Source organism: Anoplophora glabripennis, unplaced genomic scaffold (genome assembly GCF_000390285.2).
Source record: "Anoplophora glabripennis isolate ALB-LARVAE unplaced genomic scaffold, Agla_2.0 scaffold1309, whole genome shotgun sequence".
Lineage (NCBI taxonomy): Eukaryota > Metazoa > Arthropoda > Insecta > Coleoptera > Cerambycidae > Anoplophora > Anoplophora glabripennis.
In genome coordinates this window covers 49,789-67,360 of record NW_019417392.1, presented here as the reverse complement: position 1 = coordinate 67,360, position 17,572 = coordinate 49,789, and the positions used below count along the sequence as shown (strand labels likewise).

Below are 17,572 nucleotides of genomic sequence, written 5' to 3'. Positions count from 1 at the left end.
TGACAGTATTGACAGTTGTGCTTGATATATGAATAGTATTCTTTGTCATTCATAAAATAAAAATAAAGTTGTTATTTCATGTACCTAACAAGTAGTTAATTAAAAGAAGGAACCTGAATAATATACATATAGGTAAATTGACCCCCAAAGCTTTTGGATCAAATTCAGTGTTGATAAATAAACCTGAAAAAAGTAATTCCTTTTTCTTATTCATAACAGTAAACTTCCAGAAATGTACTATTTAAATTTTTGTAAAAAAATAATATAATTGTAGATTTTGGTTATTTATATTTTATGGAAAAATATTGACTAGCATTTGATTTTTAAAAAAGTATGTAAGGAATAAAAATTTATTTACCCCATAATAATCATTTGCATACGCCATAGAAATTAGTAAAACAACATCTGTATCTGTAGTTTGTTAGCAACTCTTTTTTAATTTTTAGAATTGGTCACTGTATTAAAAAAAAAACATTAAAATACAATGCGTCTTATTTTTACAATATCATATATTCAATATATTGGGACTTCTAAAATATAAAAACTTTAGATTAATGTACTTGTTGATACAAATAAATAAAAAAGGAAGTTGCATTAATCACTACACTATCACTGTTAATTACAGTTATTCATGAGAAAGTTCTCATTTGTTTTCTGAGCATGTTCACGAATTTTGGAGAATATTTCTTAGCCTTGAGAACGAGAATATTTCCCAAAATTGTCGAAAACTTTCTCCAAAATTCTGAAGGCAATTCTACACCTATGTGCTGCTATTTTACTTTTAGTGTTTGTGTGATGCTTTTTATATTTTGTATCTAACATATATTTTGTTTTAAAAAAATTAATTTTGTTGTCAAATACATATATACTCCACGGTCGAAATTATAGAGACTGACTCATCGCTAGCTTTTGGACTAGTAAGGAGGGTGAAGCGTGTGGTGAACGAAAATCCATTGGCGTGTCTGTGTAAAAGGCAACAAGATATAGAGAACATGCAAAAAAGATAATAGAACATCATATCTAATATTTTTGACGGTTTGCTACAACCAGCACTTTGATCCATTTTAATTATTACAAAATGTCCCGATTGTGTTTTTTAATTTATAAATTTATTCTAGCCACGGAATTAGACCCCTCGCCTACACTTATGCTATGGGTTTCTAAGGACGGCTAAGTCAAGTCCGTTTACACTCACTAAAAAAGCATTTCCCTATTCCCTACCAAGTGCAAAAGACAGATAGAATATAGATCGACGTTCTCAAAAACTTAAAATGTCTGTATCTCGAAAACAGTTGAGTTTATCGATTTGTAACAAGTATACCATTTTTAATTAGAATTGAACGCATTTCAATAATTTCTAGTTAAAAAATTCAAAATTGTAAAATATAAAAGGTTAGACATATTTTTACATTGACAGGACAGTACAACTAGTGCCCCCTAGACGTGACCCTGACACTATTTGCATATTCGTATTTGCCACCTCAGAAAACGTAAAACTACAAATTTTCAAAGCAATCGGTCCATATATACTTAAAATATAGATAAAAAAAGAAAATATTTTTTCAACTTTAACTGTAGAACGAAAATGAGCAACAATTGAAAGGCACGTTTGGCTCAATCGCTATATTTTGACGTTAACAATTTGCCATTAAGCTGTGTACCATTATTAATGACTCACCCTGTATAGATTTCTTCTACATAATAAAATGGAAATCAATAAATAAGTATCTCCGAATGTCATTGTAAAACAGTAATATCTTATTTTTATCTTAAAGCATTTTATCGAATCAACATATTCTTAATTTTTACACTAAAAGGTCTCCATCATTTAAATTAATAATGTATAACAAAGAAAACAACTTTATGATAGCCGTTTAATCATTTAGAACAACAACGATCGTCTTTCAGGCCGATAAAGATTCAGCTTCATAAGCTTGGCAGACGATCTTTGTTATATCTTATTAGTAACAGACTATTATTTTCGTGTTTGTTGCTATAAAAAGAAGCATTTCAATTAATTTCATCCTTGCGGATATAAATTTTTTAAATATTTTTTTGCGCTTATGTGGGTAGCAGACGAGTTTTGTTGTGGAATTTAGGTGGAAGACGATATTTTCTAAACTTCTTATGTTTCAACTGATATGTACAATAAGTTTCACGTATGCGGCTATACATTTTTGTTGTTGATTTTTTGCTGTAATTGTAACCCTCCTGTAACCACCTGTTGCGGGGGTTGGTTGCACCGGCAGACGTTCATATTACTATTATACAAGGTGTAACTGAAATAAGTATTCAAAATTTCTGAGCTTGTAAAACAAGTCGAAAAATGACGAAAACTTTAGTACAATTTTTGTCAGTGGCGGCTCCTAAGGGAGCTACGCTCTCCTAAAGGGGTAACCTCGGAAACAGTTTTTAATGCGTAACATCCAAACGGCTCGACATTAAGTCACGAAATTTTGGTGAGATATTAACCTTGACGTGCTTAATAAGTCTCATAAAATACATTTCAAAATTTGCTACAGGGGCGTGAGAAAATGCAGGACCCAGGGACAAATTTAATCATATCTTTTTTGTAGTCAATTTTTTCTAGTTCCTGACTCGAAAATATTGAAATTTGAAGTATTTAACATAAAAAAGGTCCTCTTGTTAAATTTCACTAGGATGTGCCGTTTTCCAGTAAAATCGATTTCAATCATTCCCAACGTGCTCCAAATTCAACTTTCATTACATAGCAAAATAAATTAATTGCAGTGTGCCATGGGGAAAACAACTAGTCTGACAGTTAACAGAAATGTCAAGTATTTTTAGTTTCAAATTTGTCATTTGAGTATTCGCAGTGCCGTTTTATAGTAAATAAAAATATCAAATAATTTAAAAATGCAACAGTATACATTTTCTGAGTATGTAGATATGCTTTTGACGTTAGGTGAATGTCATGGAAGCGCAAGAGCAGCCGCACAACGATACGGTGAAAAGTTCCCCAACAGAAATGTGCCCAATTACAAAACATTTCTTTGCACAGAAAGGCGTTTGCGAGAATGGGGTACGTTAAAAAGGAACAATTTTGAGACAGGCAGGCGTAGAATAATTAGAAATGTCCTGAATGAGGAAAATATTTTTAATTTAGTTGAAGCTAACGCCACACTTAGTACAAGACGACTATCAGTTTAAAATAACATGTCTCATATGACAGTATGGAGGATAATGAGAGAACAAAAATTATATCCCTATCATTATAGACAGGCCCAAGACATTTTACCACAGGACAGGCCCATGCGCAGACAGTTTTGTCAGTTGGTTTTAGACAGGCAAGCCGAAGATCCGATGTTTCTATCGAATATTATTTTTACCGATGAAGCTACCTTTACCCGAAGCGGTGTTTTTAATATGCGCAATGAACATAATATGTGGGCCGAAGAAAATCCTAATGCTCGGAAGGTAACCCATTATCAGCATTCATTAAAAATAAATGTTTGGGCTGCCACATTAGGAAATAATTTATTTGGGTATCACATCATGCCTGGAAATTTAACCGGAGCAATGTACCATCAATTTTTGTCTACTAGATTGTATGAGGATATTCCTTTGGTAAGACGAGGTTCCTTATGGTACATGCATGACGGCGCCCCTCCTCACTTCAACCGTCAATGTCGACAGTGGTTAAACGAGCACTTCCCAAATCGCTGGATTGGCCGAGGAAATGATGCTGCCATATATTGTCCTCCACGGTCACCGGACCTCAACCCAATGGATTTTAACGTGTGGGGTCAAATGAAACAAAAAGTGTGTATCCAAGCTGTTGACAATGAGGAACAGTTACGTCAGCGTATAGAATATGCATTTAATGAACTCAATGTGGAGCACAAACTATACCGGAACCTATTTTTTTTTGAAAACAGGTTACGTGCGTGCATTAGGGCAAACGGCGGACATTTTGAAAGGTGAATCTAGTCTGTCTTCTTGACTAGGGCACATTTTCTGCTAAATAAATTAAGATATTTGGTTCATTTGTTAAATTAAACTAAATGGTTTAAATCTGTTAAAATGTTACGTAAAAGTTTCAGCCGCTTACAATAGTTTAATAAATAATCTCATATGTATCTATTTTTTAGCTTTTATTTATATCACCATATTTTTATTTGTTACTATTAAGAGTGTTAAAAATATTTGACATTTCTGTTAACTGTCAGACTAGTTGTTTTCCCCATGGCACACTGCAATTAATTTATTTTGCTATGTAATGAAAGTTGAATTTGGAGCACGTTGGGAATGATTGAAATCGATTTTACTGGAAAACGGCACATCCTAGTGAAATTTAACAAGAGGACCTTTTTTATGTTAAATACTTCAAATTTCAATATTTTCGAGTCGGGAACTAGAAAAAATAGACTACAAAAAAGATATGATTAAATTTGTCCCTGAGTCCTGCATTTTCTCACGCCCCTGTAGCAAATTTTGAAATGTATTTTATGAGACTCATTAAGCACGTCAAAGTTAATATCTCACCAAAATTTCGTGACTTAATGTCGAGCCGTTTGGATGTTACGCATTAAAAACTGTTTCCGAGGTTACCCCTTTAGGAGAGCGTAGCTCCCTTAGGAGCCGCCACTGACCAAAATTGTACCAAAGTTTTCGTCATTTTTCGACTTGTTCTACAAGCTCAGAAATTTTGAATACTTATTTCAGTTACACCTTGTATATTGAACACATAACACATACAAAAAGAAATGAAGCTTGCGAAAATGACCCGGAAATTTCTGTCGTTAACTCCCGGACTATAATAGTGTTTTTATATTATGTCTGAGTCACTCTATAATTTCGACCGCGAGGTATAGTAAAATTATTTCTATATCCTAAAGTTTACACACTCACATTCAAAAGAAAATGTGTTCTTTTTAACACAAAATCATAATCATATAATTTTATTAATAAAATCTGAATAATCAACAAAAAATTTTTTCTTAATATATTTTTTTTAAATAAAGTAGTTGTATGTACTTATATCTGTTTCTTAATATAATTTAGAATATTGTATCTAAAAATGACTTGAAATTAAACCTTGAAGACATTTATTTCTTGGTAATTGAAATTTTTTTTAGAATATTCTTGAAATTAATAGAAACTGAGAACATTTCCGAGAATTAGTTGTCAAACTGTAAGAGGTTATTGTTTGAGTAATTTTAAGCCAAAAATATTAATCTTTTCTGAAGTCCTATCCCCGAAGACACTTGATAAATGGTCCAATTAAAGGTAAAAACCTACCGAATCTAATATATTTACCAGTGTGAAACATACTGATAGTTATCTTCACTGAAAACTGTTACTACTTTCTGAAAAAATAATTCCTAAATTTTTTTTACAACTGCAACTATAAATAAAAGCTAATTTCGAATTTTTTAAAGAGGTTATTTTATTTAATTAGACAAATAATTAGTTAAGATCCATATCGAAAATCTTTAGAAATAATAAAAAAGCGATTTTTTTAATTTAATTTAATTTAATTTTATTTTTGAATAAGAAACAAACAGGTTAGAAACAACCTAATTACATGTTTCTAGAAAAAAAAGAAATGTATATACATGCACATACCTATCTAACTTACCTAATTAAAATACAAAATAAACTGCAGCAAGGGAGCAGCCAGGCAAAGAGAACCAGGACGATCAATTTCAAGTAAAATCTATATTACGGATAACTCTATTAAATGTTATTAATGTAGTATCAAAAATGTCTATAGATATTCTATGTCTGTGTCTATTGAAAATAGTACACATATCACTAACAAGAGTACTAGAACTGACATAAAAAATTAATTGTGTTGGACGTATACGGTGGTCAGGTATATTTAAATTTATTTAAATGTTAATTTTCGGGTAATTCTCCTATTTTCTAACTTACAGATCTTAAACTGTTTTCGCAATGGCTCATAGGAAACAAATCCGGGACTAATATGATATTCTTTGTAATAAAGATATTTTATAAATTTGTTTTGAATTTTTTCAAGAGCATCCCTAAGATACTGTTTTGAAGGGCCCCAAATAATAGATCCATATTCTAAACGACTACGAATAAGAGTATTAAATAAATATAAAATAGAATTAATATTTTTAAAATCAACTGTTACTCTTTTAATGAAACCCAGAAGTTTATATGAAGCATTAGTTAATTCATTCAGATAGTTTTTAAAACTCAAATTAGGTTGAAAGTTAATTCCTAGATCCTTAAAGTCATAAATTCTAGACAAAATATTGTTATTCATTGTATGTTCAGGCGTACGTGCTTTACTAAATGTCATGACTTTACATTTATCTAAATTGAAGGGCAATTTGTTTTCTACGGACCAGTCATAAATTACGTTTATATCATTTTGTAATTTTGAAAAATCATTGATATTACTAATTTCAGTAAAGAGTTTTAAGTCATCTGCATACATGAGACAGTCGGATGTTACACTCTGTGGTAAATCATTTATAAAAATTTAAAAAAGTAACGGTCCCAAATTCGAACCTTGTGGCACACCAGATCTAGCTAGATATGTTTCAGAATCAGTACTGTGATAACAAACAAATTGTTTTCGGTTCCGTAGATATGAAGAGAAGAAAATTACTAAATGGTCACTTAAACCAAGTGCATGCAATTTGCATAGTAGTATGTCATGATTTACCCGATCAAACGCTTTAGCAAAATCCGTGTATACAGTGTCAACCTGTTTTCCCTCATTGAAAGCAATATAAATATTATTAACAAAAGTAGCTAAATTAGTTTCTACTGACCTGCAACGGAAAAAACCATGTTGTTGAGGCACAATCAGATTTTTTGTAAAACTATATATTTCATAAATTACAAATTCAAAAAGTTTTGCCACACAGTTTAAAACAGTAATAGGCCTGTAATTTTTTACTAAATTCTTATCATCCTTTTTGTGTATAGGCGTTACTCTTGCCATTTTAAATTCGTTTGGAAATTTACCACTGCTTAATGACTTTTGAAAAATTATTAGTAAGGGATATAAAAGAATATCTTTGCATGCCTTATATATATATAACAGGGTATTCCATCTGGACCAGCAGATTTTTTAGGTTTAAGTTTATTAAAAGCTTTTTCCAACTCATGTATAGTAATATGTACATCATGTAAATGTTCCGAATTGATAATCGATTTACGTGCACCATTTTTTATTAAATGTATGTCATAAGTAGATTTCTCCTGGCAGTAAACTGAACTAAAATATTCAGCAAAAGCATCAGAAATAATTTTTTTGTCAGTTATATGCTGATTATTAATATTAAATTGAAGATCAGAGTTTCTATTTTTTCGATTTGACTTTACAAAATTCCAAAAATTGTTTGAGTCCCTACTTAAATTGTGTTCAATGTTTTTAATATACTCAGAATGAGATTGTTTGATTTCTAATTTTAAATTTGCTCTTAATTCCCTATAAGAGTTTAAAAAAATTCAGAACGACATTTTCTTTTTCTAAAATACTCTTTTTGTTTCAATTTAATTTTTATTTCTTTTGTAAACCAAGGTGGGTATGTTTTCCTACATTTATCATTAATTTTTTTATATTTTGGAACACAAATATCTAAAATTTCAAATAGAAATAGCCTACGGCATCATCAACATCAGAAAAATAATTCAACCTTTCCCAGTTGCAATTATTAAGTAATTCGTACAATAATGTAAAATTAGCTTGTTTAAAGTTATACTTCTATCTGCTAAATTATTGTTATTATTTTCCAAATACTTCAATTTAGTAATATTAATTTCGGCCAATAAAGGAGGATGTTTCCTATCAATATTAACAAGAGGTACTAACTCTTCTTTATTTGAAACTGGTGAATTGGCAAATACCAAATCTAAAGTTTTCCGATCCTCATTAAGACAATTATTAAAAGATTTTAAGTTATACATACTTAATAGTTCACCTATGTAAGTCACGGATCTGCTGTCATTATGAAATGTAAACTGTGTGCCAAATACATACGGTAAATTAAAATCTCCAAATATAATTAGGTTTGTATTTAAATTAAAATCTCATCTATAATTTCGTATATATCAACGTAATCTTTAAAAAATTGAGAATTTGACTGTGGTGCCATATACGTACAGTTAAAAATAAAAGAAATACCATATACAGAGTGGTCTGTAAGTAATGGTTTTACTTCAAAATATTACGATTGGAGCCAACATGCCTTAATAAAATGTTGATAACAAAAAAGATACAGGGTGTCAAAGTTGGAAATTAAAAATTGAATTTTCGTAATAATTATAATATTTTTGAGTGTATGAACGTGAAAATTTAGGGGTAGATGTTTTTGTATACGAGAAATCATAATTTGTTATCTATTTCGATGTATCTTCTAGAGGGCGCCACATACGCCGTGTTTATGACGTAAATACGAGCATAATTTTTTTATCCACAACGTTAACGCTTCTTTTTTTTAAAAATCTTAAACCTACATTATTTTCGTGAAAAAATGGTATACTTGTCATTAGCTCTAGAAATTGTCCGTTTTCAAGAAAAACGCATTTCAACAATCTGCTGCATGTTTCATTACAGGAAATTTTATCGTAGTGTGCGACAATGCCAAGACAGTTTTGACAATTAGAAAAAATCATTGTGACGGTTAGCAATTAATTCAAATTGTATTTATTAATTTTTGGTAAAAATCAATTAAGTATTTAAAAGAAAATAACGAATTATGCCGAGACATAATAATTTCTCGAATTTGGAAATGAGAGATATGACGGTTGTTTATTGTCAACAAAATTTCAATGGACGTGCTGCGCAACGTGAATATTGCCGAAGATTTCCAAACAGATTGCAACCTGGTAAACGACTGTTTCAAAATCTATTCAGAAACTTAGGCGAAAGTGGTTCATTTCGTCCTAAACGAGATAATTTAGGTCGACCAAAAATGATTACGCCTGACCAGGAAGACGAAATACTAATTCGCATTGCAGATGATCCACAAACTAGTTCAAGACGATTAGCTGCAGCCACGGGAATTAATAAAACATCAATTTTAAAGACATTACATGAAGAAAAATATCATCCATATCATTTTACACCAGTTCAAAATTTATTACCTGTCGATCTTCCTTCAAGATATCAATTTGCAAGTGATATTCGGAACAAGCAGAATACTGACTATACATTTGTCAACAGAATATTGTTTACAGATGAAGCGACATTTACTCGCCGAGGTATTTTCAATTTAAGAAATAAGCATTGTTGGGAAGTTCAAAATCCTCATGTAACTCGAGAACGGCACTTTCAACATGAATTTAAGATTAATGTTTGGTGTGGGATCATTGGAAACCATTTTCTAGGTCCATATGAGTTGCCAGGAAATTTAAATGGTACAAGTTATTTAAATTTTTTAGAAAATAGCTTTGTTGATCTATTGGATGCGTTACCACTGAATTTGAGGCAAAATATGTGGTTCATGCAAGATGGCGCTCCGCCACATTTTACTCATCAAGTAAGAACATATCTAAACCAACACTTTCCTGAACGTTGGATTGGCCGTGGTAGTATATTTCCTTGGCCGCCACGTAGTCCAGACTTCAACCCTTTAGATTTTGGTGTATGGGGTACAATGAAGGAAATTGTTTATAAAAACACTATAAATACTCGCGTCCAACTTTGGCAAGAAATTAGTAATGCCTCAACTTTATTTGATCCAATAGTATTATTTAATATTAGACGAACTTTCATAAATTGTATGGACAAGTGCATGGAGGTGAATGGTGGACATATTGAAAATTTACTTTGAAACATTTCCTATTTTTCCTTAGGTACATATTCAGTTTTTTACTTGTTAAACGCTTGATAAAATCATAGTTTTGTTTAATTAAATTTCTCCTTTAACTGGTTTTGTAAATAAAATTTATCAACTTGATAATTTGTATTTTAATGTGTACAAAGGGATAATGTTTAATTGTCAAAATTAATGTTTTCATTAGCGCACACTACGATAAAATTTCCTGTAATGAAACATGCAGCAGATTGTTGAAATGCGTTTTTCTTGAAAACGGACAATTTCTAGAGCTAATGACAAGTATACCATTTTTTCACGAAAATAATGTAGGTTTAAGATTTTTAAAAAAAAGAAGCGTTAACGTTGTGGATAAAAAAATTATGCTCGTATTTACGTCATAAACACGGCGTATGTGGCGCCCTCTAGAAGATACATCGAAATAGATAACAAATTATGATTTCTCGTATACAGAAACATCTACCCCTAAATTTTCACGTTCATACACTCAAAAATATTATAATTATTACGAAAATTCAATTTTTAATTTCCAACTTTGACACCCTGTATCTTTTTTGTTATCAACATTTTATTAAGGCATATTGGCTCCAATCGTAATATTTTGAAGTAAAAAATCTAGTATGTCTCTATGGACCATTACTTACGGACCACCCTGTATATTAACCTTAACAAACAATGTTTCTAAATAAGTTTCTACTTTAATTAAAGAACTTTTAAATTTTTTAAGTACAGCTATTAAAACACCTCCACCTCGTTGCTTACCTGTTTTTTTCACTTCGCCTATCTTTCCTATAAACTACATATCTCTCGTCAAATAGTTCAGAATCCCGTATATCATTAATAAGCCAAGTTTCTGTTAACAGTAATAAATCATAGTTTTCGTATACTAAATTTCTGTAAAAATTAATTGTCTTGGTTCTAAGTCCCCTGCAGTTTTGATAATAAATTCTAAGAGTGTTCAGGTTAATCACTATTTTAACAGATTTCCTCTAGCTTTCATTAGTTAGGTATACAAAATTACATAAACTTATCTAAAACAATGCATCGCATCTGATTTGAAATTATATAGAATCATTTAGATATCACCTTCTAAAACGAAAAGTATAACAAATATAACTGATTCGTATTAATTTAACCATAACAATGAGATCTAACTATATATAAAAAAAGAAAAAGTATGTATATGTAGACATCAATATACTAAGATATCTAATAACTACAATGAAATTTGTTTTAATTAACGAATTATCAAAACTTTCGATTAATAATTAAATAAGATAATTTAACAGTTTCATTAGCAAAAAAGAATACTGAATAGTAAATGCCTGCAGACCAGGAAAAAAAAACAGCAAAAAAAAACAAACACATGTAAACATCTAAATACCATATAGTACCAGGAAAGTTTTTATACAAAGAAATTTCTAGTTGTACCACATTAATAAAGTTATAGATCATTTTCTGAATTTATCGTAATTTTTCTGCCCTCACGTATCGCATAAACTTTCCCGCCAATGCACCAGGCGTGCCTTTTTCCATATTTTCTTTTGGCACACTGTAGTAATTGATACCTATTTTTCGTAAGATCCTCATATATTGACACTTCACTATTTCTCAATAATTTTCTTGCAGCAAAAACTTCATTTCGTTTAACGTTTCTTACAAAGTTAACAATTATGGCTCTAGACCTGCTAGAATCAGCAATTTTGCCAATGCGATAAGCACTGTCAATTTCTAATTCTGTACATGAAATCTTCAATGCTTTATTTACAAATGACACGATTACATCAAGAACATTTTCATCTTTGTTCTCCAAAAGACCATAAAATCGTAACGTACTTGCTTTTTTTGTTGTTTCAGAGAATCACATGTTATGTTAATATTCTCAATTTCCTTTTGATTAGAAGTTACACTTTGATTAAGAAGTTTGATTGTATTAGAAACTTCAGTAACTTGTTCAGTTAATTTGGAAAATTTATTTTCAAGTTTATCTTCTAATTGACGTACGAAGTAGCTACAGACCTTTGTAATCAGTTGTTCAACTTCATCCATATTGGATTTGTCAGACAAACCACTAGTGTTTCCGGCTTGCCCATGGCTACCACTTTATTAATATGATCGGACAAGCTTGTCATTGTTCTGCTGAATTAACAAATGTCAAATTTTCACTGCACTTCAGTCTTTTGATGAAAAACTAAGACCCGTTGTGACAGCACTCTCACTTATTTTCTTATATGACTTAAATTCAGTTTTTAATTTCCAATGCAACCACTTAAACAATGAAAACTATAGGAGCTCTGCCAACGTGCTATTCGCTCAATGGCATGTTCTGACAATTTTAGCACCTTGTATATCGAAAACTATCGATTTGTGGCCCTTTATTCATATAACGTTTTTTGTTTAAAATCACTTAAAGAATAGTCCATTACACACTAAAGAAGTAGTCAAAATCTCATTTGCAGGCTTTTCCCCTTATGAACATCAATTTAACTTTTATCTGGACAATTACACAACAAAAACTTTGGGGGCCATTTTGCTCGTATTATCCTGCTACATCCTTTTAATTTTTATTTATTTACTGTCCTAATAAATAAAGTAATTTTTATAATTGGAAAAATAATATTTATAAATTTCAGTTCGTTCCCTCTCATCAGTGGCATTGCGAAAAGCTTTAAGTTTAAGGTCTTACCATTTTGACTATTTTACAATGGATTTTAATTCTGAATTAAGTGGCGTATATGGACCTCTACTGTATGATCAGCTTAAATATATTAAGTATTCCCTGAATCGAATATTTGAATTGTATAGAGAGGGAAGCAAACCAAATTCTATTATTATAATAGGACATTCTATAGTAAGTATAAACATAATTTTGAAATATGAGGAACATTGAAATCTTAATATACAGTATGTCCATGGTTAAAGTAGAAAAGAAGGAAAATATTTTTATTTTTCATTTTACGAGAAAGGCATTCTTGATTAAAATTTTTGCTTGTCTTTAAAATGCCGTTGACAAGGAGAACTATCATCTTGCATGTACAGGGTGGTCAGAAAATCGGTAATGTAAAAATCGTTCAAGAATAAACTGCCTTTGTTTTTAACAATACAGAAATTTGTTATTAAGGAAAGTTGTTTAGAAATAAAATTTATATTAAAATTTTAATTATGTATGAATCGGCCTACTTTGATAGAAACGGACATTAGGCAATACATTTTTATTGTTCATTTTACGAGAAAAATGCATCCTTGATTAAAATTTTTGCTTGTCTTTAAAATGCGGATGGAGAATAAAACAGTTTGACAACAATCGTCAGAATGGAAAGTGATGGAGCTTTTGAATAATAGTGAAAGTTATTGTTAATATGCTTCCGTTGCAGCAAAAAATTTATTTAATACAGCGTTTTGACAAAATTACTAAATAAAATTCTTCATGCCAATTATACTTATTTGAATGATGAACAAAAGGCAGTTTATTCTTGAAGAATTTTTATATGTACCGATTTTCTGATCATCCTGTACATGCAAGGTGAAAGTTCTCCATGCCAATCGCATTTTAAAGAAAAGTTTGATCAAGAATGCCTTTTTTTTGTAAAATGAAAAAAATATATATATATATTCTCCCTCTTTTCCACTCTAACCATGGACATACATAATTTGAATATGCATAAAAAATTGAAAGAGTTTTATTCACTGTCTGATAGAGCGAGTATCAACTTGTTCAGTAATACAATCTCTAGCATAATGTGGTGCATAGGACAAATATGAATAAAGTGGCAAGTCCTTTAAGTAGTATTACTATACAGAATGTCTAGAAATTATAAGGAAAATAGAAAATTTTTATATTCATAAAAATAATGGGCCAAGTTCGTAAGATACTCTCGAAGTCTCCATGTGGCGTTACATAATTAAAATAATATTTTTTCCAGGTAAACAATTGTTCTTGATTTATAATGTTTATTTGCCGTTAAAAAAATAAGCAGCTTAATTATAAAAGTTGTTAAATAACACAACCACACACAAAAAAAAGTTGTCTGTACTTTTCATACGACATGTTATCTGTAGTATTTTTGCCCCATGATCACAAATCCCGTCTCAGAATTGAGCGATCACATCACAGGAATTTCCTAACCTCAAAAAAACAGGTCAAAAATAGCAAAAATTCACGAAAAAATGCTAGGAAAAAAAAATATATTTTTTTTCTATAGGTATTCAAATGTTCATTTATATGGTTAAGACCACGCCGAACGTGAATCCGCGGTCAGAATTGAAGGTTCAATTAAGGTCAGATATCACGAATTTTTAAGAAATAACAGATTGGCGCCAAATTTGGATAAGGGGGTTTTCGGGGTCGCTGATCTCGGATCCAAGGACAATTTTGCAAAATTCAAGATGGCGGATCCAAGATGGCCGACCAAATTTTCAACTGACAGATTCACGCCTAATTTGGTATACGGGGGTTTTAGGGGTCGCTGATTACGAATTCGAGGCCAGAATTGCGAAATTCATTTTGTAATATTTTTGTTTGCTTTATAACCTGAGTACCCAATCATGTTTTAACCTTCTTTTTTTGGCTATATTTTGTTTTTTTTTCCTGTAAAAATTATTCACGGGTTTTCTGTCTAATCTCAGGTAATAAAGTACATAGGTAATTGATTAAATTTTTAAAAATGATATTTTTTAATTTTGTAAATCTCGAATTCGTGGTCAGTGACCCTGAACACCCCAGTGTATCAAATTTGGTGCGAATGTGTTATTTTTTGAAAATTTGGTCGGTCATCTTGGATCCGCCATCTTGAATTTTGTGAAATTGACCTCGAATTCATGATCAGTGACCCCGAGAACCTACTTATACCAAATTTGGCGCTAGTGTGTTATTTTTTGAAAATTGGTTGGCCATCTTGGATTCGCTATCTTGATAAATAACAATTGACATCGGATCCGTGATCAGTGATCCCGAAAATCCCCGAATACCAAATTTGGCGCGAATCTGTTATATATTTTTTTTTAATTCGTGATATCTGACCTTAATCGACCCGTTTTTTGAGGTTAGAAAAAGAACCATCAATTCTGACCGTGGATTCACGTTCAGCGGGGACTTAATCAAATAAATGAACATTGTTTTGTATTTTTCCTAGCACTTTTTCGTGAATTTTTGCAATTTTTGACCTGTTTTTTGAAGTTAAGGAATTCCTGTGATGTGATATCTCAATTCTGACACATTCTGACGGATTCGTGATCAGGAGGCAAAAATACTACGGATAACATGTCGCATGAAAAGTACAATTTTTTTTTGTGTGGCTGTGTACAAAAAGGTCCTTTTCTTTCAAATCGATAATAAATGCTGTTATGTTTTATAAAATAAGGAAGGTTTGATAAGGAAGCAAGTAATTTGGGAATAGTAGTAGTAGTAGTGAAAGGGGATGGCCTCAGCCCGGCAAGTAGTCCACAAGTGGTCACTTTATGCCTACCTCACCGTCCCATCACCTGTCCACTTTCTGCCTTTGAACACCAGGATTTTGGTCCATGGAAGGTCTCTCACCTCAACCCCTTGTAGCTTTTCAGTACCAAAAACTTTGTCTTAACCTCCCAAAGGCTGTACAGTGTCCCAAAAGTTGGACCCGGGTGTTCTCCCCTACTCCACATGTCGGTCATAAAGGGTCCTCAATTCCTATTAAACTTAAATGTCTCCTAAGTCTGTAATGGCCTGTCAGAACCCCCATTATTTGGTTTAGGTCTTTTCGACTGAGGCTCAGCAGCCATCTCGTCTTAAGTTTGCTAGGTCCATATATAAACTATGGGCCTGCCTACATCCTCTGTTCCTCCTCCAGTTTTGACCTTTAAAGTTTGATAGGCCCATTTATTAAGGGCCCCATTAATACTACCTCGTGTGATTCCGAGGATTGGTTCAGGTCCCTGACCAGGTCCCCTAGATCCAAGATGAGCCAGTTGCGAGCTCGTTACCAGGAACCCAAACCAAGTCTACCTCTCTTCCCACAGTTCCTTACCTGCTCCTTGCCAAGATAGCGAAAACCTCAGACTGAAAGACTGTGGCATACATACCCAGTGAAAAACTTTCCTCGATACCAGTGCCTTCCAGATAAATTCCTGCTCCTGAAAACTTGTCTCCTACCCGAGATCCATCAGTATAGCATACTTGAGATCCCGGGGTGAACATATGACCTTCCTGCTTCCATTGCTCTCTCGAGGGAAAGGAGGTGACATATTTCCTTCCTAACCTAAGCCGGTCCTCTGATTCTATGACCCTCATGGCGGATATTGGGATATCCCTCCACCCTGAGGTCCACGGCAGTGTGACCCTCATTGCGTCCTTTCGCTCGCCAACCGCTTGTGTCCCTTATCATTAGGCATGTCACCATGGCCTCCGTTACAATCCATATAGGGGTTGGCAACACCAGAAGGACCTATAATGCCATTGGGGTCGTCCTCATTGCCCCAGCAGGAAAGTATTTGGATTCTCGACAACTGGCTACCGTCACCCGGTCCACACTCAGCCACCAGACCAGGTCCCCACTTTTTGCCAACTACCTTTCTTAACTTCCAGAGAGTTGCAATTGATTTCCGGGTAATTCTTTAAACCTGTGCCCCCAAAACAGTTTACTATCCAGGATTACCCCCAGGTATTTGACTTTCTTGCCCAAAGTCAGGGACTTCTCATACATGGTTGGGGCCCTGAAGTTGCCTATCTCCTTCTCCTTGTAAATAGGTTTATCTTAGTCTTCTTTGTATTGACGGAGAGCCTCACACCACCTCTCTATAATCCTACATGCCTTCTGTTGCATACCATGTCCAAAAACCGACCCTCGACTAGATCCACGCCATCATCAGCGTAAGCCTGGGCATCTCTTTATCCCTCCATGGATAGGCGTTCCAAGAGGCCATCCATTACTAGGCACCATAGAAGCGACGAGAAAATGCTTCAATTGCTTACTGTCGATTAATGCTCTTGGTACACTCACACCAAATTTGGTTTTTCTAAGTTATAACTGAGATATTGATTTTTTTCGAAATTTGAAATCTCACTTTCAATGCCTATAACTTCTCAGGGGTGTAGCTTAGTATAAACACATATTACAACCATATGCGACAGTGAAAGAGAGGGAAATACATTGTAGGACAAAGAAGGAGATGCATCCCAGTTAAAACCCCGGGATGCTAAGACGAAATCCATGTAAGAAAAGAACACTTCGGTCATCTTCAGTTCAGTGCGAACAGCCGAGCTGAGCGGACGTGTTTGTGAGGTGAAGTGATTGCAACGAGCAAAATCTACCTGCNTGTTCCAGAGAATCACATGTTATGTTAATATTCTCAATTTCCTTTTGATTAGAAGTTACACTTTGATTAAGAAGTTTGATTGTATTAGAAACTTCAGTAACTTGTTCAGTTAATTTGGAAAATTTATTTTCAAGTTTATCTTCTAATTGACGTACGAAGTTGCTACAGACCTTAGTAATCAGTTGTTCAATTTCATCCATATTGGATTTGTCAGACAAACCACTACGTGTTTCCGGCTTGCCCATGGCTACCACTTTATTAATATGATCGGACTAGCTTGTCAATGTTCTGTTGAATTAACAAATGTCAAATTTTCACTGCACTGCAGTCTTTTGAAGAAAAACTGAGACCCGTTGTGATAGCACTTTCACTTATTTTCATATATGACTTAAATTCAGTTTTTAATTTCCAATGCAACCACTTTAAACAATGAAAACTATAGGAGCTCTGCCAACGTGCTACTCGCTCAATGGCATATTCTCATTTATATATATATA

General features: G+C 32.6%; 1 protein-coding gene across 1 annotated transcript in view; it reads left to right on the top strand.

Annotated features, from left to right (window-relative positions):
* LOC111692314 (GPI inositol-deacylase) overlaps positions 1-15,806 on the top strand; it is a 29,957-nt gene extending 14,151 nt beyond the window's left edge. The window contains exons 3-4 of the mRNA XM_023456246.1: positions 12,419-12,636; positions 15,648-15,806. Of these exons, the coding sequence (XP_023312014.1) occupies positions 12,419-12,636; positions 15,648-15,806 (377 nt within the window). The remainder of the gene's footprint in view (positions 1-12,418; positions 12,637-15,647) is intronic.
* Positions 15,807-17,572: the final 1,766 nt, after the last annotated feature.